The sequence below is a fragment of the Argopecten irradians genome, chromosome 9, assembly GCF_041381155.1.
Source record: "Argopecten irradians isolate NY chromosome 9, Ai_NY, whole genome shotgun sequence".
Taxonomy (NCBI): domain Eukaryota; kingdom Metazoa; phylum Mollusca; class Bivalvia; order Pectinida; family Pectinidae; genus Argopecten; species Argopecten irradians.
Genome location: NC_091142.1, coordinates 30,019,763 through 30,043,288, shown reverse-complemented (window position 1 = coordinate 30,043,288; position 23,526 = coordinate 30,019,763). Strand labels below are relative to the sequence as shown.

The 23,526-nt window shown below is 36.1% G+C and overlaps 1 protein-coding gene across 2 annotated transcripts in view; it reads left to right on the top strand.

The window, feature by feature from the left end:
- The first annotated feature begins 6,411 nt into the window (after nt 1-6,411).
- LOC138332029 (argininosuccinate lyase-like) overlaps nt 6,412-23,526 on the top strand; it is a 79,093-nt gene continuing 61,978 nt past the window's right edge. Inside the window, exons 1-11 of one of the 2 annotated variants that reach the window (XM_069279963.1) lie at nt 6,412-6,925; nt 8,132-8,243; nt 8,966-9,073; nt 9,373-9,459; nt 10,571-10,654; nt 12,139-12,293; nt 12,882-12,959; nt 13,276-13,353; nt 13,568-13,620; nt 13,900-13,962; nt 15,859-15,973. In XM_069279963.1, the coding sequence (XP_069136064.1) occupies nt 8,199-8,243; nt 8,966-9,073; nt 9,373-9,459; nt 10,571-10,654; nt 12,139-12,293; nt 12,882-12,959; nt 13,276-13,353; nt 13,568-13,620; nt 13,900-13,962; nt 15,859-15,973 (866 nt within the window). In that variant the 5' untranslated portion in view covers nt 6,412-6,925; nt 8,132-8,198. Of the gene's footprint in view, nt 6,955-8,131; nt 8,244-8,965; nt 9,074-9,372; nt 9,460-10,570; nt 10,655-12,138; nt 12,294-12,881; nt 12,960-13,275; nt 13,354-13,567; nt 13,621-13,899; nt 13,963-15,858; nt 15,974-23,526 lie in introns of both variants that reach the window. The other variant, XM_069279965.1, reaches the window with a different exon arrangement.

Genomic DNA, 23,526 nt, shown 5'->3' with positions numbered 1-23,526 from the left:
TTATCAATTATTTATATTTCATATCGTATTCTATAATGAACTATATTTTCGATATGACTCAACGTTTCACCGTCTGCCGACGGAACACATATCTCAGGTAATCTTTGCCAGTGTAACACTGACAACGTGACACTCAGGGACTGTGCTACCGCGATCCGCGGAGGACCGCCCGCTTTGAAGATCCGCGATGAAACGATCGCTGCGGATCATGGTGACATGGCGGATCACCGTGATCACGATGGGTCGCGGAGACGCCGCTTTGAAGATTCTCGGTGACGATTCATGGTGACATGTCACCGCGATTGTCCCCCTTGAGAGATAAGCCGACGCGGAGACAGCGAGACATTTCGATAATTTTAATGGACCGATCTGTAGAACACACCTGAAGCCCCAAGCCACTGACCCCGATTCAGGACCCCTGACCTGTGACGTCACGAGGACAACGGGATCGACTCTACTCGCATAAGATAGAGTGGCGATATTCGGTGTCTGCCATCTAATGTGAACCATCCGTTTGTAAAAATCGATTTTGAAGACACAAATACCTGTGTACATGTCCGATACCTATTTGATATTATCCTCAATCACAGACATGAGTTTGGAATATGCATGGAAATAGGGATTTATGCCATGCATACATGTATATTGATGTACCTGTCGTAGATAAATGAACATCTCTGCGCGATTACTGCATAATTATACACAATAAAATGTACATAATAATTCATGTACGTTGTATATCCGCGGTGTTTGGGACCATATGTACATGAACATTATATCAAGGACGTCGATGTTCTTAAAACCCAGCTCGGGTCGTCTAATGTCTACTGGTCAAATAAATCCTTGAACCCATGGCCAGTTTACAAAATTCTGACTTTTTCATAAAACCTGCCCATACGACTTAAGGTATAACTCTAAACAGATTTTTTTGCATATGTGCAAATGCATCTACTAATTGTGTTTTGTCTGAAATCGATCGTGTGACTTATTACACATTTAATACCATTGCTTAATTACCAGTAAATATGTTTGTCATTTAATTCTACTGTGAGTTGGTGGATTTAATTCTATAAACCAAGTTTTGAGAACCGTAACACATATTTAGAATTTAGATGGAGTGATATTTTCCGATCTAATTGTTTTTTGACGAAATACATTCAGCTTTCAAATACACGTAATACAGTTCATCCGACGACTTGTTGATATTTCGCTCAAGTTCATTCATTAGTGTCTTTACTAGAACAATAAATCATGCACGGGTCAGACGAACTGAAGATGTCTATGTCTAATCCAAATATCAGATATCAAGTTTCAAAATCAGAATACTTTCAATGTCGTGCCGCGTTAATCTCTATACCTGTATACTGCAGTAATATAACTTAAACGCGTGATCAATCCTGGCTAATGAGGGGATTACGTAAGAAAGGTGTTTAGTGACCCGTCACGCTTTGTTGATTAGCACACGTCACGTGTCAAAATATCAGTCCACAGGTAAGTTAGCGATAGGCCATGATGTTATTGTTGTATAATGTCATATTTGTAAACACTTATAAATTTTTGGTTTAAAAATTAAAGTAAAATATACCGTTTGTGCGTAACATATAACAAGTGTATCAAGCACTTTGTACATCATAAATGTTTCTGGCTACATGTACATGTACATGTATATGTATTTTCATAAAAAAAACTGCAAAATTATTTATAAATGGCATGTCGAGAAAGAACAAATGCAAATATAATGCACAATGTCAGAATTTTGATACTAGATTTCGGATATCCAATTCTTTGTGAATTTTGGTCAATATCGATCATTATTATGATACCAAAAATAATAATCTGTATGATCAATAAATTTACTGTTGAAGATTGTTTAAATAACACATGTCGACATAGCTTAAAAGAGAAGAGAAACACGTTATAGCTATAAATGAATTTTATATTGTAGATTAAAACTCTCAAGTTTTGTTTTATTGTTAACCCCCCAATTTATGTCTATGATGGCTACGTGTATTGAACTATAAAATACATTCAACACATTTTCTTTTGTGTTATGTTGGTTCTTGAATATACAGAAATATATTCAAATGGATAATTATATGACCATCATTTTCCGAATTTGTCTCTTTTAAGATTACATAGAGAAAATTGAATATTACCGAAGTTTGATAATTTAGTAATTTGTTGAAACAGAGATTAGATATCTAGTAAAATGTACCGAGCTGTGTATGTATAAAAGTTTACACAAGGTACACAAGGTGATGCCTTTAGACTTATCATAAATATGTATTTTAGCCTTATTTCAGTTGCAATGTTTCCTAATATAATATGAGCAAATCGTCATCATAACTGTATATATATTTGTCAAATTATCGTAGCCCCATTTCAGGAATATATATGTCCAACTTTGTGCTATAACCCCACTATCAAACATGTACAGCTCACACTGCCGTTGTCCTCGTGACGTCACTTCCTGTTATTTCCCAAATCAGGGTGAGCGGCCGATACCCTGATAAGCAGTCGATATACAGGTAAAAATCGAGCACTTCGGAGGGCGGTATCTCGGTACTGAAGCGGCCGATTTTGATGCGGGTTTCAACATTCTTGTCAGGAGATCTGACAGAATAACATATCTAAATATCATTTTCCATTCCCTGTACACTTTAATAACAATTGCAATCATTACTTTAACTGTTAAATAAAGGTAATTTGAATCTATTAAATCTCAAACTACCAAAGGAAATTTCTTTGTTATGTGTGTAAATAATCGAAGAGAAATAAGTAAATATAAACATAAAGTGAAATGAAAAATGTGTATTACGGCAAAAATTTAGTTCAGTATTAGCGAAAAATGTAAAACTATATATTAGTTTTACATATGAAGTTCTATTTTGATTTATGTTAGTGGTCAATGAACAGGGACAGTCTGTAATACATACGGATGTAGGAATATTATCTTGCTGATTACATTAATCCGTTACATTGTAAGTCGCGTCTTTGTGCATAATTTAAGTTCTAGAGAAAACTTGCGTTTTATATTTCATTCATTTTTGGAATTTCTCGAGTTTTACGAGTTATAGATTTCTAGTATGAGATATGTAACTTATGTGAGTAATTTTGAGAAATAAGCCATCCTTTTAATGACTTAAACCTATGCGTTACTTGTTTATTTCAGTATTAAAACTACTAAATACATAGGAAATGTTGAGAGAGAAAAGGAGCCTATCTGTAGAAATCACATACTCGTGTAAAAAGAGTTCTTTATAAACTGTAAAAAGATTTTAGCATGACTACTACCAGGGAAGCGATTAATGTCACAAATACAATCACAATAAATGGTCAGTTCTATCAGACATCTTCAGTGCAAAATGTGCATTCATAAAAATCATTGCTACACTAAAGTAACACAAAATTTTAAAAATAACCACAATTTCGAAAATATGGCATTGATATAGCTATCGATAACAAAATAGCCCTTTCATTTTAAATGTCGGAGACTCCTAAACCGATTTGTTTATTTCGTGTTCCTAATCATAGCAAAGATTTAACCGTTAGCTAATAATGATAGGGGCCATTTCAAGTACCACATGATATCTGATAACGTTTGCGACGCCAAAATACGATATCCCGCGCTAACGTCATTTCAGCAGGAAGATTACAATGAGTTGCGTTCCATCAGAACTGGAGATACTAGTCCCGCACAAATGTTTTCGGATATCACCTGGTAAGTGAATTAGTCTCATTGAATACGTTTTGAAAGCTTATCAGCTTGGTAAAAACTACTGTTAATCCAATTAGCTTCGGATGAAGGGAAATAATCCAAATGTATACTTTCGCATTTAAAGATGCTCCACCGGTGACAAATAGTATATTTTCTCTATCAAAAACAGCAGCAGACGAATTGTTATTTTTCTTCAGTTACAAAAGTTACTTGCTTTACACCATTACCACCATTGAAAAGTTTGAGCATCTTACTTTACTTCAATATAAATATAGTTTTTATTAATTAATTGCATCCCGAAAAAAATCTCAGCAGTATACCCTATATGGAATTATGAACTGATTGTGCACGCACCAAAGGCAAAATAAATTACTTCATTTGCATTTCTGTGTTAACTAGACACATATTAACACGATTTAACATCAACAGGGGGTCGAACGTGTCTTGGTGTGCGAAGGTGTAATGGTATACGAAGCAAATGTGGTGTTAAAAGCTCGGTTTCGAGTGACAACCGTGAATGGGAAATCACCCATGTATCTTCTATGCTTCACGCAACACTCTTGTAGATATTGCGTTGGGTAACAAAATGACTGCAGTTTCAAAAAATGCAAGAGATAATTACTGTTCTCACTTAAATGAAAATCTATTGAAGAAAAGCCAGTCGATTTTCACACAAAAAAAAGCACTTGGGCATGGTACATGACTCTGTTTGGCTGAATGTGAAATTAGTTCGTTAGCATGCCCAGGTTCTGTTTTTGCGTGAAAATCGCGTGAATTTTCTTCAATATATTATTATTTTTAAGTGGGGACAGTAATTATCTCTTGCATTTTTAGAAACTGCTATCGGTTTTGTCACCGAAACGCAATATCTACACGAATACTGCATGAAGCATAAAAGAGACACGAGTGACACTCAAGGTGAGCTTGCGACGCCATATTTGCTACCAAATGACACCTTCCCATACCAAGACACGATCGACCTCCTGATCAGTTGTTGATTAAATTATGTGTATCGTTTATACTCTGTCGGCGGTATTAATTAGGATTTATAACTTACCGTAAAACTCCTTATTATTGATTACAATGTGTGCGAGGTGAGATTCTGATATAACTCTTCAATATTTCAACCACGCAGGTGTCTTTCCCTAACCGAATCAGTTCATTCTATACAATGCATCACTTATAGTACACGTAGTACCACACGTATGCGAGTCGTTTAATTTCAAGTAAGGAAATTTGTTTTGTCATTTTTAATTTTTTAATGGTGTTTCATCTGATCGTAATGTATTTATAACAACAACAAAAAAGAAAAGACATTTAGGCAATCCGATTAAAATCACCTGTTTATGACTTGCTCGTTCCTAACAGTACTTAATAAACTAGTAAGCTTTATCATATCATTATCATATGCATACTGCTATGTCAACAACAAATGGGATATGATAATTGATACTGCATTGATTTCCACATTTTCTGGAGGAAATAAAAATAATATTTTGCTTACACAGAAAATAAACAAGATAAAAATATGTTTGGGATATTCACAATGATTTATGAAAATGAAATCGTGTTGTTTCTCGTATGTTGTTCTTCATCCATGTGGTTTGTAAGTAGAAACAACGCTAAATGTAGCAATAGAATAATTGATCGTTTTACCGAATTTTGCAATTTTGAGACGTACATCACTGTTTTTAATCCTAATGTTAACTCGCTTTAAATGTCAAAACCCTGTATGAATAGCTATGATGCATTCAAACTGTGCAACGAACCAAGTTCCAGTCAAAACTTTGGATCCTCATCCTCGATACTCCATGGGTTACTATACCTGACGTTATATCCACCCCTAGACTATCTCATAGTACAACCTGAAGCAACAACACAGAACAGGTATTATTGATGTCTATGATGTACATCAAAAGAGTCGTATATCGATACACTATGGTTGACTGTGTGGCTTTGAAGTTTGGTGTTGCTCTCTCTGTAGTCTTCAAAGGATATTTTTGCAAGCATGTGAGTGGTTCAGTTTTAACATGAGATGAGATGACCAGTTCTCAAAAAATAACTACATAACGTCAGTTATATATAGTAACCCCTGGGGTATCGAGGATGTTGGATCCTGAGCTAAAGCTCACCAACAGTGAGGCAGTGTCAATGACTCCATCAAAAGGCGAAAACCCATTTCAAAACAAGAACAAATGTAATCTTACATGTGCCTCACAAGTGGATAGGAATATATCAATCTGAGTGAATGATTTTGGTTAGTCAACCCTAGCAGACTTGTCCGAGGGTTGACGTCAAACATCTTTTACGACGGATGGTAAGGATATCCCTGTCCGTATGACAGACCCATGTTTGCCCATACTTTATCAAAAGACGGGGAAATTCAGGCGTTTAGTCACATTTTTAAACACCCGTCATCGCATATTATCGTGTAGCCCGAGATACTCTGCCCCTGACACCAGACTTAGACGTTATGAAAGATTGATGTCTGGTTTAGGCATCTATCTGTCATGATGTCTAAGTCTGGTGTCAGGGCCAGAGTATCTCGGGCTAACTATCGGGTTTAATAGCTGGCTAGGTAATATGCATATACAACTTCAAAACTCTAATTAAAGACATATTTGGTAAAGACAAAATCCATGTTCTCAAAAATAACCACAAATAAATTAAGCGTCAGTGAAATGATTTTTAATGTTTAATAAATAAAAGTCCAGATAGTATCATTTTTATCTTACTCTGTCTGTGATATCCGACAGGACTTTACTCAGATCAAATTATTTCTGCTTTACAGAGATTTGCTTTTCGAGGATACTCCTCGCAAGGCTATATGCCTACTGTAAATTTGACCACCTGTTTCCAGTCAATAATATGACTGCTTAATTGATTAAAACCAATTATTAGCCAACCTGGTCAATATTGTCGGGAGTTCTTAAAACAATTCGCTAGTCACCATTCTCCGCACCAGCCAGAATGTGGTCCTGCAAACATTGGGCGAGAAAAATCGATGATTCCAAGCTGAACGGCTGCTAGGTATAGGCTTGGGCCTGCTTCAGCCATTTGACAAATCCTAGGTCTGGATGCATCTGTGAAACAGGTCACACATACACAAGGACATATGTGTGACACAGAGATAAACATTCGTCCATCATCATACACCTGGCTTAGATATCGGTAACAACTTACCTGTGGGTTCATATAGATAACTGGGTACGTACTGATCATATTGTCATCATCAGGTAGGTCCTGTTTACAATATGCTGGTAATTTGTAATCGCATTCACGTGGTTCAGACTTAGGTCAAAATATAGGTTTATATATTTATATATGTCATATATATCTAGATCTCCAAACGGAAATCATCAATAGTACTATGTCATTAATATGTATAGATACACATAGATTTGTATGAGTATATATATTATATAGGTCACACTTACATTTTTGTATTTCATTGTGTCTTTAATATGCAGGGACACAGTAGATAAAATATACCCGTAAAGGATGGTGATATTATCACAAACAGACTTTATACTAGTGTTTATTGAACCATGACGCTGATACTCTTAAAGGTGATCAAATTTGTCTGACTAATCAACAATACACAATGGCTTGATCAAAAACAAATACACAGCCAATTTGATAGTGTGTCTTATCCAGGAAACGGTTTGATAAACATTCTCTCTAAATGTCTAGTAACGTTTGATACAAATATCCAACCTTTCTGGTTGTGAATTCATAAAACGCCCTATGTGTAAACTGTCAAAAACACATAGAAGAAACGTAGAGTATAGTAGAGTATAAATACAGCTGAGAATTAATTCCTCGAATAAACAAATCAATTAGTTTTACAGATTTAAGTTTTCTTCAAATCACAGCGTCATTGCATGCTATTATTTTTTCCTTATGCAGAATAATTTCAACCTCAGGATATCAGAATTGTTAAGTTGCCATACATTTAATAGCTACACATATACCAAAGCTGATTTTAATTCACTTACATGGTAGGTCGTATACTACCTTCATACACACATGAATGTTCCATTGATATACAACATATTTATATTTAGTATTCACAATAAAAGCACACATGTCTCTAGTACAATATCCAACAGAAACAACAGACCTCACTTGTCGCTGTCCAATATGTCACCTTTTCCAGTCCATCATTTACCTATAGCTGTCTAAAAAGCTCCAACTTATTGGACAACTACGGGTTAATGTTAATAATGGACGGCTAAAGGTAATATATTGGACAGCGCCAGCTGAAGGTTTTAGAAACCGAGTGATTTAAATAAACAATGAATATTGAATACAAAATTCATATTTTTCTCAGATTTATTGCTACAAATGGGTAAGTATTTTCTATTGGAGGGATAAAAATGTAGCATTCAAATAAACCAGTTATCATTTTAGAACTCAAGTGGCCGAAAATCCTACTAAGGCGTCCTGGGTAATTATATATATTGTCTGACCATTAGGAATGGATACTCAATGTAAAGAACACGTGACTGGAACGAAACAAGAGGTACTGTATGTTTAACATTTCCCATAAAAAATGCATGCACAATCCTTAAACAATTTCTGATATAATAACACTTTGTACAATAGCTAGACCGGTCCTGGCTCATTTACCTCCCTTGCGTACTTTTTACTGATGAACCGGTTGTGAGCATCCATCTAGAGTAAAATTCTCAACTAAAGTGTGCATCATTCGTGCGCACGTATTTGTTATCATGGATATACCTACTTTTTCTACGATAAGGACGATTTTAAAACTCCCAACTTATTGATTATATATCGCCCCCAAAGCTATGTTTTCTTTGGTATTTTGATGCATCGCGAAGCGATGGTTCTCAATATATTAAGTACAAATGCGTCAATGGATGTTGGAATCGTTACTATTGGTCTTTAGTGACCTGTTCAGCCTGACCATCGGTAGATTAATAAAGTCGGGAACCAGTCTTACTTCATAAGTGCATACATAATAAGCGCTATGAAAAACGTAAAGCATACATTCCCTATATACAGTATATTTAAAACAGTTCAATTTATATTTAAAACTAAAGTAATAAATGATAAAGTTTCTTTTGTCTCCTATTCCGTCTTTGCATATTACAGAGTTAACTCCCCTGAAGGTAGGTATCGATTGTTAATTCATAACTACCAACAGTCATTGTAATAACTATTCTAAGATCGTGTATGGATAAAATTATTTCATCCTTATTGTTGCTGTCCATATATATACAGACAGAGAAGTTATGGGGAGGGCGGTTCACAGGAAACACTGACCCAGTGATGGAGGCCTTCAACGCGTCTATTCATTACGACAAGCGGATGTGGAAAGCGGATATACAGGTCAGTTTAACTGGTATTCAAAAAGCGTTAGATACCGCAACTCAGTTATTTTTCGCGTGCATTGACTTTTCATGTATTTTGTAGACGAATAATAATTTCAAATATAAATCGTCGCGACAATACAGGAAAATACAGAAAAAGAAGAACCGAAGAAGTACATGTTTCGAGAGCGATGTTTGTTCGTCATTAAAATGTCATTATGTGTGAAACTTAACTCACCATAAAAAATAACTTGGTTGTAAGATATGGAAACTATGTTGGATTTGCTAAGTAATACCAAATGTTATTGTTTGTTGTAGGGAAGTAAGGCGTATGTTTCTGCGATACATGATGCCGGTCTGGTCACAAGTGAGGAAAAGGATGTCATTCGTGAAGGCCTAGATAAGGTTAGCATGGCCCTACAGGTAGGGCGTTAGAATTGTACATGCTGCCCCTATTGCATGATCGTAAAAGGCGACTAAATTTAGGATCTTTTCTTTTCTCTTCTTCCTAACTGAATTGATCATCCTAATGCCTCCCTTGGCACCGCCTCACTTTTGGCCTTGAGTTGAGCGTTCGCCCCTCTGAGGAAGGCTCTGGGTTCTATCCCCTGGCCGAGACACACCAAAGTCTATAAAAGTGGTAGTTTCTGCTCCTGCTTAGCGCTCAGCATACAGGGAGTGGGACGACTGGTTCGCCCGTTGTCAGTATAATGTGACCGGGTGGAGTGTGTTGATTGGTGTCTTCGGCGGCATACCTGCGTGATATAGCACTATAAAAAGGGCAACAGATCCCCTATACAAGAAGACACTACATGAATATACCGCAGTCTCCCAAAACACACACCTCGCACAACATACACGCAACACACCGCATACATAGGAGGCCGTCCTTACATGACCATAACTGTTAATAGGACGTAAATTAATCAAACAAAAAAAGGTTTGCAGTAATCAACCTAGAGAAATTAAGGTAATGAATATTGAAAATTGAGCACTTAGTAATATTTCCATCCGTAAATCATGCTGGAATTTAGTTACATATTTCATGTTATTTTTTTGGATGTTTTAAATTTGCATTAAATCTACGTTCATAAACGTCCCTTATAGGAGAATACAAATGAATAAAAATAATATTGATTCCTGTAAATACCATGATTTTACTGAGTAACGATATATTTTCAATGTATAGTAAAGGATCTTAAGGCAAAGAAGATTTATTTTAAAGCTTTCATTTTTTATGTTTAATACCTATACATTTATTTTTGCAACGCCCTGTTGAATTCATTTATAAATCATACAAAGATTATGTTCTGCAAAACTTGAATATAGATGGTGTCTTTACTAATCATAGACACTTTTTGCCAAGACGTATGGCGGACTTAACTACAGCAAAGTCTACTATGTTTTATCAATAAATAATCGAAATAGACCCATAAAGAAATCAGACAACACGTTTTTTGATTCTATGATTCACATAATTGTACCGATACATGTGTTCAATTTGTTTTCTGAAAAGATTTCAGAAGAATGGTCAGCTAATGAGTTTGAAATACGACCCGGAGACGAAGACATCCATACTGCAAACGAGAGACGTCTTAAGGTAAAGATCATCACAACTTGCCTACAAAGTTAAAGGCCCACTACCTTTCCGAAATGAAAAAAATCTTAAAAACAATAACAAGATAATAAAATACATATTGGTGACCTAAGATGAGGTTACAACACCAAACAAATGTATGTTTATAGTGCAGATTAATTTCACTATATTTTCCGTCTGGTACAGTGAAAATGAACTAACAACTAGTAACTGTTGCCACTCTACAAAATTGACAATTCCTATTTTTAAAGTTAAAGGTCGTTTCGGAAAGGTAGTGGGCATTTAAAGGTGCTGGCAAATGGTATTTTTCTCTATCAAAAACAGGAGCTGAAGACTTAGCATTTCATATTAATTTTTGTGTTAATTAGACATATATATGCACGATTTAACAACAATTATTGTTAAATTGATTAATATCGTTTATGCTCTGTCGGCGGTGGAGCATCTTTAAATAAACTTAATCAAAAGGGAAAAAAGATAATGTTAATAATTTAAAAGGAATAACGCATAGTAATGTAACTTCCAACGGAAATGCTTTGACAATTGACATTCAATACTGTAAACCAACTTGTTTTCTCATGCGAGTTATTTTCGCGAATTTCGTAGGCGAAAGAAAAACAGAAAAACGCGAAAATAAAGTCGCCGTGTAAATGAAATGGTTCATAGACATGAATTTTACCACGTGCTCCAGGATCGTCATAAAAGTTGTCTCTAATATTTTCAGTCCGAACACCAAACATTGTGGTCTAGGCTAAAACAAACCTGGCTTTAGTTTAGCTGAGATATCGTAGCTATACAGCTAGTGTATTGGGGAATAGCTCTAATGTAGTCTGTGAAAATGGATAATCCAAAGATGAAATTTTCTATATACTGATTTATTACAGTCGTGTGCTGGGCGGAGAAATATCCAACTCTATACTTCCAAACCTAGGCCTAAATTGAATATACAATATGTACAAGTCATACAAAATGATTATATACAAAACATACAGGAACAAACATGTAAACAGCACTTCGTCTAAACGTAATATACAATAGTCGCTAATTAACTAACGCGAAGGTTACCGGCATTGAGAAGTGCTAAGAAGGATTAGCTAAAAGAAACACAGTTAAATACGTTAAAGTAATATATCACTATAAAGAAACGACTATTATATCTAAAATGAAGCTTTGTAATTTACTTCTTAACTTAGAATATTAAGTATGTTCGAGAAGATAAAAACAACTAGATAGTATCACAAATGTCCGAATATAAACCTGTCATAAACCGCGTGACAAGGCTAAGAAATGATTCTATATCTGGTAATGAAGCAAATGAAAAGACTTATTAAAATTAATCAAAATCATATAAGTTGAATAGCATTAAAACAGTAGGAGACGGGATGGCGTTGTTATTTCTTGAGATAGTCAGTTTTACTCATTCATATTATATCATACCGGATTAAACAAATAACTGACCTACATATATGTTCTGCACATTTCGACAGGAGTTGATAGGGCCAACGGCGGGAAAACTTCACACTGGTCGCAGTCGGAATGATCAGGTCAGCACCGACATGAGGCTATGGTTACGTGGCGCCCTCATGGAGCTGAAAACGTGTGTCCTTGACCTCGTCAAGGTCATGATCAACAGAGCAAAGTCGTATGTAAATTGATCTGTATGGAACTTTATGATCTCCTTTTTTATAGATTAACCTTATAAAAGCTTGGCTTGATACCTTCATTAAGAACAAGTGTTTTGGTGGAGAAAAATGAAAAGGTAGTTCGCGTGAGGCTATTTTCATTGTTTACTTAATAACTGTAATCAATACTTGATCATATATGAGATATTGGTTTCCCTAAATTACTGAATAATTGGTCAAATACCCCCTCATACATTTCTGTCACAAGTTGGAATTAGAGATTCGTAATTCCGTTTTTGCATTTTAAAGAGGTATCGGCCCATACGGGGAACTGTTGTTTGTGACGTCATGTTACAAGAGTGTAACGTCATATTTTAGACAAAAAGACGCAAGTTTCGTACACACACTTATGACGTCACAATCGATACCTTCCAGCAAGGAATTAACTTTGTTATATACAAAGACTAAATATATGACAAAAGATAATATAACAAATTTTTGGTGTGAACATTCATCTAAAGCAACATTTCCAAATGTTTAAAGCATGTCTGAACCTACTGTAAATTAATAGATCAGATATTACATCATTGTGTATTTATCCGATATAGAGAAATAGATGTTCTGATGCCGGGTTACACCCACTTACAGCGAGCGCAGCCAATCAGATGGAGCCACTGGTTGCTAAGGTATTTGCGGTATTTTTTGTATGTTTGATATAATTATTGTATTGCCCTCAATTTCTGGATATATCTTTTAACATAATCACATATTGAATTACTTTGAATTTAAAGTAACCAAACGAATCAGAGAAAATAAAACATAAATACGTTTTAAATCCACAGTAACAACCACAGTACAAATATGGAATTTTATATCATTGGCTGCAATAAAAAAATATTGATATGCATTAATATTGATATTTCATACGATATTAACAGCTCTTGTGTTTTGTATCATTTTCTGAACAATGATTGTTTATGTATTGTTCATTTTTATAATTAGCTATGCTTGGATGTTACAAAGAGATGTGGAACGCCTTACTGAACTGTATAAGAGAGTAAATGTTCTGCCACTTGGGAGGTAAGGATATCATCTTGTTTTAAAACTGACTGGTGCAAAAGAAAATTACAGACAACAATTTTTAATTACAGGTACTACATCAGATCATCTTTTGTTTAAAGTAACACGTTTCTGTTTTTCTTGTTTACAAGTTGGTCATTGTAGCATGATGATTACCATATGCATTATAAAAATGTGTTCATCGATAATAGTAGGTCAATCCTTCTTTGTTCAGTGGGGCTTTAGCAGGAAATCCGTTTGAAGTGAACAGGGACTTTCTTGCGAGTGGTAAGGCATTATTGATTTAAATCCAATAATATTATGAGTTACTATGACTGCATCTATTTCAAATATCTTAAAAACAAAATATGCATGGAATTACCTTTTCCCTTTACACTTTTAGAGTAATTTAAGACTCAATTGTTTCAATAAAAACCTATTCAAAACAGAACAAGAGTACATATAGAAGTTGCAATCACAACCATTGAGTTAATAATTGTGTTTAGAAATTGACAATTTCATTTTAATTACTTTATTTTCAATCGTTCTTGCACTTTATCTGAAAAGATCTTGGATTCAGTGCCATATCGGGAAACAGCTTGGACGCAGTCAGTGACAGGGACTTTGTGGGTAAGAACCGCTGTGGGAATTTGTGCTGATGAAAATGGTCACTGGTGGGAGATTATACTGAGGCTTCGAGTATCATATATGTAAAATTATTAGTTACACAGTTTGTTATTGACCTTATACGAAAAAATATTGGGTCACCAATAATTTGTATAGGGCAAGGCGAAGTCGAGTCTGATACATGTTTATTTTAGACCCAATATTTTTTTCCGTAATAGGTCACTAACAAACTGTGTAACGAATTTATCCCGTCGTAGACCCTTTCAATTAAGTTACTGCAAAATGTATTATGGAAACGAAAACGGCTCAAAACATAAGCAATGTTCACCTCATTAAATGACTCGAATGCATTGTCATGGTCCATTTCTGTTAAATGATCCTAAAGTTGTCAATTTCGGCTTGCTTTGAAAGTGGTCGTTAGCACTACCATTCAAACATTTTGTCTCCATTTTTGTGAGTGGCGTCGTTACAAAGCGTTACTTGTGAGTGGCGTCGACCGCCATTCTGTTCTTAATGGCGGTAAGGGCAAAGGACAAGAACTGTATCGTCCAAACCTAATACGACTTGGTACGACTATTTCCTGCACCTCGCACAAGGAAATCCCACATGATACCCTGTGCTAGATTATTCTATCTCGTCCGATCTGTCTAGTACCTTTAAGCGATTTTTGGCGGAATTTCAGGCCATTCATGTAACAGTCCACGCATGTGACGTTATATTCTCGAATTGGTGACGTCACACGCTTCAGACAATCAATGTTATTAGAAATTTGTACATTCAGTCATATATCATGCATTGTTTAATTGTTTTTAATTATTAAAACTTTATGTACCGATTGATCATCGTTTTTCTTTGATATAACCAAACTATAGTTTTACGCGGGATGACTAAATTCGAAGCGCAGATGAAATGGCGTCAATTAGCTTTGAACAAGAAGGCCCAAGACGGGATAATATTACAATAAACGCGTTTATAGATGGTTTTATGATATCTTAGAGGTACGAGAAAAAAAAATACCTGTAAGTGATCGAGAAACGCCTCGGTTGTGATTGTGTTACAAAATCTTAGCCCTCGACTGAGATAACCCGTTCTCTTACCCCAAACATTGATATCCACAGCTTTATCAGTGTGATTTTTTTCTATCTCACCCTAGGGTAAAGACAAGCTACACGAGATCTTTGCACGTGCTTAACAATTGATTGACGTCACAACAACAGTCTCATGACGTCACGGTAATAGTATTATAACGTCACCACAACAATGAAATGACGTCACAGAGACGACGAAGACGAGGATTCATTAAGGTTACGTCATCCTCGCTTGCATAAGTGACACGTTTATTAGAGACACAAAATGGTACACGGGGTAAGAGAAAAAGAATCACTCACCCTCTTTAGGGTGAGACAGGAGATCTCAACCCTCGGGATAAAATTCTTAAGCTGTCAAACACTCGGCAAAGCATCGTGTTTGACAACTTAAGAATATTAACCCTCGGGTTGAGATTCTCCTGTCTCACCCCAAAGGGAGTGAAAGATTCTATTAATCTCGATCACTTACAGGTAACAGATTTTATTAATCTTGGATTCCACGTGACGCCATTTTAACCAATAGGAATACAAAATCCTTGTCTGAGGCGGGATAAGGAATGGACATACATGTATATCAAACTTTGGTTACTTAGGGAAACAAAATAGAAACAGCAAATACGTTAGTGGTATATTGCTATATTGAAGATTTAATGTTGTTGGTTTTTTTTATTCTATTCGTGTTCCATGCATTGATTTCCCGAGATATGATAATGTCTTAACTGATTTTGAATAACAAAATGTTATTATTGTACAATTAAGAAACGTTGCCGATAATTAATTTTGTCTGATTCACTTCGTCTCCCTTTTGCAGCTGAATTCCTTTTCTGGGCCTCCATGCTGGGGGTCCACCTAAGTCGGTGGGCTGAAGATCTCATACTGTACTGTAGTAAAGAATTCGGCTTCGTCACGTTATCAGATGCTTACAGGTATATATATATTGATTTTGTCAAATATTATGGAACTATTTGTATCTTTATCAGAAACCCATCTGTGTATCTAACCCACCACTGGTGTTGTCACAATATATTGGTGCATGAAATAATAAAATATAATTTCTATTTATAGTTATAAAAATAATGCTTTTAATATTGGTTTAACGTCATATTAACAATTAGTGCCATTTATTGACGTGTCAGGCTAAAGAGGTGAAGAAATGTCGGACTCTGGGAAAATCCACCGACCTACGGTCAGTACCTTATAACTGTCCAACATTGGAATCGATCTCGCGACCCAGAGATGAATAGCTTCAGTGATTATACGTGTGGCATTTTAACAACTCGAACACTGTGACATAATGCTGGAACTGTCAATGATTCCCCAATATTATTCACCAAATGGTCAAATTATTGCTTATAGGTTATGGAGATAAGCCGAAATCTTACAATATATGGGAGAGATAACTTATCGAGGTCCATCAGGGCATCTTAGGATTATCTCTGACTTTAATCATAGCAAGTCTTTGTGTTAATAAAGTACACTTTTATTTCTAATATAAGCCAGTGTTTTGCCTTTGTCTATGAGCTCAGGTAACTCTACCAATGCGCATTCAACCATGACAAATCCAATATAGACAATGGCAACATAGAATTACCTTTGCCTGTGTTATATGTTATGAATAGAATTCACGAACGGAATGCATGAATGAAGCATGCTTTTGGATTGGACAACCATCTGTAAACTCATTTTCACTATGTCCACCAACAGTGAAGGAGGGATATTACTTTCTCTATTTAAGTGATATAATAAAGTGGCTTTAGTGATTTTTATTGCTAAAAGGACATTACTTTCCAATGTCTGCTGTGGTAAAGAAATGACATATGAATCTAGACTTGCAAATAAGGCATTTGTTTGAAAGCGTCTTGGTAAAATGATCGCATCAATCTGATTAAAACACAGATCCTTATAACCACTCCGTTCAATAGAGGATCTGACAATAACCCATAAGAGGTCACGTCCAGATGACCCTTATACCACGTGTACTTCAGAGCAAATGCAGTTTCTACACCATACAACATCAATTGAAAGCCTCTTTTCGCCCCAGTATACATATACAATTAGCTTTGTTGTGCACTTCGGGCAAGATGACTACATACACGAAAATAATTTGGACAGCTTTTTCAAACTATTTCGTCCCCAGTCAAAATTTTGGCAGTGCCAATTTGATTGGCCATTTCAAAAGGTCATCTTGACGTGACCCCTAATGGGATGTTCTCAGATCCTCTTATCCAACGTAGTGATAATAAGGATCTGTATTTTAATCAGATTGATGACCACATATAATTCAGAGGATCTAAAATTTCTACTGTGATGAAATACGGTTGTATTACCATGCTATCCGGAATCGCTGTCTGCTCTATTTTTGTCTGTTAGTTTCGCCGTCAAGTAGACGCTTGTAATGTTAAGCTATATGTGAGTTAAGCGTTCTAGAGCCTAGGATTATTGTAAATAGATGGCGCTAATATCGTTGCCCGGCAGTATATAAAGCCGCGGTTTTCAACGAGATTTTTCTTAGTGTTGGACGAGCTGCTGAAGTGAAAGCACCTAAGTAAATACAAGGTAAATATAGATGTGCCTGAACAAGGCTTGCCTATATACGTCAGTTGATAATAACTTACGGTAGAGTTGAGATCGGAGATTGACGTGCCTGAATAAGGCTTTCCTCCTCCGCGTTATATACTCTGGAGAGTAAGTTGTAAACTGAGCCTTGGGATTGCTCGTTGAATGATTACGTTTACATGAATCATTGAGAGTACTAGTGATTACTCTGTGAGTACTCGGTAATATGTAATGATTGTGTGTGAATCATTGCTGGAGTGATTACTCTGAGAGTGCTCGGTAAACGTGAGTGCTCAGTAGCAGTGAGTACTGTGAGTGCACAGTGATTTTGAGTACTCGGTAGCTCGGTAGTGTTAGGCCTTAGGGAAAGGTTCTTAATAGATAATATAACATTGATTTTATCGTAGTCTGGTTATATATGTACGAGTAGGGATTATCGAATCACCCGAGGTAGGGGAGACTACTCGCATAGGCTTATAGATAATTCAGTAGTTGTTGCTAATCATTTAATAATTATTCTGATCTGTATGATTTATGCTGTTTGTATATTTTGAAGTTAAGTTATCACGATCACTCAGAGGCACTGAGTGATCAGTAGGATTGATATTGTAAATCATAATATTTAGGGATAGATAGAATCACAGCTAGATCAGCTGTGTATTATTTGTATATATTTGCACTGAGTAATTTGATAGGAACAGTACATAATATAGACACTATAGATCATCAGTTCATTGTGACTGGATCGGACCCGGTAAACGTCACATAATTTGGTGGCAGCGGTGGTGATCTTGTCTATATTTTTGTGCTGTTCGATTACTCAGTTTTAAATAAAATGTGATTTTAGATTTAACTGTTATATTATTGTGAATATGATTTCTGATGAGACATCTCGCACTCAGTTGAGAAATTCTGAGATGGATTTTGGTGAGGATAGTGGACAGGGATTTCACTCTACACCAAAACTACAGATGTCGAAGGGGAGCAGTCATTATAGAGATTCTGGTATAACATCTATGTATGCAGATGGCAGAACTTCTGAGGTAAAGGCAGATATTGCTGATTTATATAGCAGTATGAGCACGCCTGAAGATATTTCATCTCATGAGATTGATAGGGAGATAGAGAAAATGCAGGAACAGTTACGCCAACTAGATGTTCAGAATCAGAGCCTGCGAGAGTCTGCTAGTCAGCAAAGACTGAAGAAATCATCACACGAAGGAAATTTTGGAGTCCGAAGTAAAGGGGAGAGCACTCCTAAGGTGAGATTCTCGGAGAACACCCATTCCTCGCGATTTGATGATGATAGAGCAGACAATATCACTTATCGAGACAGAAATCAAAGAGGTACAGCTCGATTTATCGAGAAAGAAGATGTATCAAGCTATTATTCCCCTCAGCGGAGGAGAACGAATCCAAAGTCGATCGCTGATTTGGATGATAGTGATTATGAGGACCAATCATTGAGTAGGAAACCCAATGTAAAGCATGTGTCAGTAAAAGCCTCTACATATGATGGCACGACACCATGGAGGGATTATTTGTCTCATTTTGAGACATGTGCTCGAATTAATCGCTGGTCAGAGTATGAGATGGGACTATATCTTGCTGTGAGTTTGAGAGGACAAGCTCAGGGTATACTTGGTGATTTACCTACCAGGAAGCAAGATCACTATTTCTCATTAGTGAGAGCTCTCGAACAAAGATTTGCCCCACCAAATCAAACTGAACTTTATCGAGTACAGTTGTTGGAAAGGAGGCAGAGGGCTAATGAAACACTTCCAGAGCTGGGTCAAGCTATTCGTAGGTTAGTTAATTTAACCTATCCAACTGTTGAAGGTGGAGTGAGAGAAGAAACTTTGGCCAAGCAACAGTTTCTAGAATCACTAGCTGATTCGGATATGCGTATTCGCATTAAACAAGCGAGACCTGAGAACCTTACAGATGCGATTCATCTGGCTGTTGGAGTTGGAGGCTTATAAGAAAGCAGAGAAACATGGAAATGATGGTCATGCCTATTTGAGGAATACAAGTACTGAGGGTACTGATGCCAACCATCCAGTAGAGACTGAGAAGTCTGGGATGGAATCCATGTTGAGAAGTATCCAACAGAAGTTGGAAAAGATGCAAGGAGATATCAGCCAGTTACAATCGGGAGTGAAAAATCAGCCCGATCAGCAAAAACAAAGTGGGAAGGATTCGAACTTTGAGCGACGCTGTTTTAAGTGTCATGAAACAGGACATTTTCGTAGGGATTGTCCTCAGCTCAAAAAGAAATCGGATAAGAAATCAAATGGAGCTGCTAATCCAGTCAGGACTAGAACAAGAAGGCGCAGGAGTAAACAATCAGCCGGAATCGGAGTATCCTCTGCTGCTCAGGAGGCTGGACTGTATATCAATGCATGAAGTTCAGCATACCAATGTGAAGCTGTTGGTCGATACCGGAGCTACTGTGACAATCTTGTCACAAGAAGTGTATGAGAGAATTCCACAAGAGCGGAGACCAAAACTCAGAGAAGTTAAAAAGGAGATCTTGGCAGCTAATGGTAGTGAACTCAGAGTCCTTGGTCAGGGAGGTTTTATGATAAAACCTGAAGGCTGCAGGGATGTTTACTTTGAGGCAGTAGTTGCACAAATAAGTAATGAAGGTATCCTTGGCCTTGACTTCTTGAGATCAAGAAATGGTCTGATTGATCTGAAGCGTGGATCGCTAGTTCTAGATGATATTCCTGTTGACACACACGGGTCTTGGATAACATAATGAAGGACGTATCAGTCCTTGATATGATACATGTATTCATGTGTATGTGTAGTCACTGGGAATATTGGAATTTTACCAAAGAAATAATAATCACTTTTGATTACAGAAAACAATTGACTTTTCCCTTAATTACCAAGATCGGTAGCAGAAATATTAGTTCGTAATATTTACACAACGGTATGTTTACATGTATGAAAATAAAATCATTGTCACAGCTTGAAAGTTTCCTCCGCCTGTATACAAGGTTGGTTAATTTTATTATTGTAAATAATACGAAATAATACTTCACGATATATAATAATATATCAAGGACGAATATATAAATAAAAAACTCATCATCGAAATTTCAATGGTGCTGCTAAATGTTCACAGACATGATGTCTATCGATAATCAAAAACCATAACTGACTGCACACCCTACATTTTGAAAAAAAGTCTACAGGTAAACGCCCGTGGCTATGATCTGGGGCAGCCGTCGCTATGACAACACATACGTGTCAAGCTGTAGTGGTTATATTTGGACATTTTTCGGCACGTGACGACATACCTACGTAAAATTCGTCCGGAATATTGCAAGAATTTTATTAATGAACAACATTACGTATAACTTAACGCCAGAGACAGATGATACTGACGGCTTCTGGATAATCTTCCGACATGGATTTATTCGTCCTTGCTTCCGATGACCAGTTCACACAGGTCGGACACAGGTAAATCTGTCTATCACAGCGGGAGGCTGTGAGGCTGAAGAGTGTAGTCTGCGGATGAGGGTTGCACACATTTATCTTAAAATAAAAGTCATCTTCATTTCACAATGTGTATGAAACTTATATTTAGAAACCGATTTTATTTTAAGTTCTTATTGTAAACATCAATCCTTGTAAACATGAATTCTTGGAAGTATATTGGTATAGCTATAAAGCGGTCGTAAGCTACATTAGAGACGATACACTATACATACACAAGACCGTTCTATTAGTTATCGACCTCAAACTATTTTCTTTAGACCTGGCTATAATTTAAGACAGGTGCACGATGAAATAGACTATACTAGCTAGTGATGGCAAGTTTAGATAAGGTCGTCGTAATTCGGCCGTCGAATAAATTTAAGACATAGATAATAAGTGATATTTGTTTTTAGAAAATGGTGTCAAAATTCAAACTAGTAGAGAAACTTTAAAACACAAAATAAGGACATGTCAATGAACTCCTTTGAACCTTCAATATTTGACCCAAGGCCGTCTCTATGATATTTGACTGATGTCACCAACATTAGTCCCGGTCGCTGAAAATTTGGCCACCACTATAAAATTAGACTGAGGTCATCAAAATTCGACCCGGTCGTTAAAAATTAGATAATTGCTGTAATATTAACTGAGCCATCACAATTTTGACCCATTCGCTATAGACTCGTCAGAAACTTTATAAACCACCCACTATAAAAATAGCTTGGGTCCACTGATGTCATCAAAAACCAAATAGGGGGTTTGGGGGTTTGGGAATTAGTACACGAACTATGGCATGTATTTCTAGACATATTTTGTTCAGATATTATTAGATCAATTTTCCATAAATATAAGACCAAATCGAAGAAAAAAATAGTTACTTTGTATTGTGTTTATAGTGTATATGCTCACACAAACACTGCGTAATTTGTGAGGTACATATATGGTATCTATACGATACGTAATATGGTAAATATAGTTAGTGGTATCAATCAAAATCAATACTATGAAATATTCCATTTTATACGGAAATGCTTAAGCAGCACCCATTACAAAAAGGTATCGGAAAGATTCATTTTAAAATTATATAAACTTATAAAATTGGAGACGCGCATTCGTTTAAAGTAAAAGTTTTTAATTCACGATTTCTTCTATTATTTCCCGATCTTTCCTAAATATCATACACCAAAATTGAGATTGGATTATTCCCTTTCCAATGCTGTCTTCCAATTTTTGCTGACATTTCTGTATCGATAGTTATCAACTTACCTGTATGTTACTGACTATATGGCTCTACTCTCCACACATGCCAACCAGCTGTGAAGTATACAGGTACATAAACTCACCGCGGAAAGGAGGAAGGGGTGTTAGGACACACGTGTAAGTTAACACATCCCCATGGTGATATATGGTATCTATAATCTATTTACGATACGTATTATGGTAAATAGAGTTATGTATCAATCAAAATCAATAGTATGAAATATTCCATTTTTACACGGAATGCTTAAGCAGCGCCATACAAAAGGACGGAAAGATTCATTTTAAAATAATAACTTATTAAAATTGAGAAGCGCAATCGTAAAGTAAAAAGTTTTTAATTCACGATTTCTTCTTTATTTACCGACCGATCCTAAATGGTCATACACCCAATATGGAGATTGGATTATTCCCTTTCCAATGCTGTCTTCCATGTTTTGGCTGACATTTCTGCATAGATAGTACTCAGTCACTTGTACCGGGGGGGTGAACCGTTTAACGTTCCCCAGCCTAACGCAAACGTAACTCAAAAAATCCGTCCGTTAGCTAACGCTTGGACGATTGCATAACGATTAACGATCAACGATTAACGCAATAACGATTTACGCAAAACGCTAAACGATCGGCAAGCATAGACCGGAAAATACTATTGTTATAATCACGGAAATGGTTGACGGTAAATAAATTACGGATCTTGACGTTACTGAAAAAAAAAAAAAAATACAAACAAAAGTATAAAAAACAAAACGGGGAGTATGTTTAGGATTAAAATTTCTGTATACCATATAAACATTTGCCTATGAAAACTATATGGACACGATGGAGGTCAAAGACGACAGCACTCAATACGAAGTTTCCCACTTTACAGGTACAAATTGTACGTTTACAAACATGAATTACATGCGCAACGTGTATGTATTAAGAAAGAATGGTATTATTCTAAAGTGTCCTCATTCACCCTGATATTTTAAGAATAACAAATTATTACAACATCTCTTTACTGATAATAACACAATGAAGTAAAAAACGTACCCTGAATACTCGATATGACAGTTTCCACGTTTACACGTACATGTGTTACGTTTACAAATTACGTGTACAACCGTACTGTATTAAGAGAGATTGTATTATTGCAAGGGTCATATTTATCCGATATTAAGAAATTAAGAAATAACAA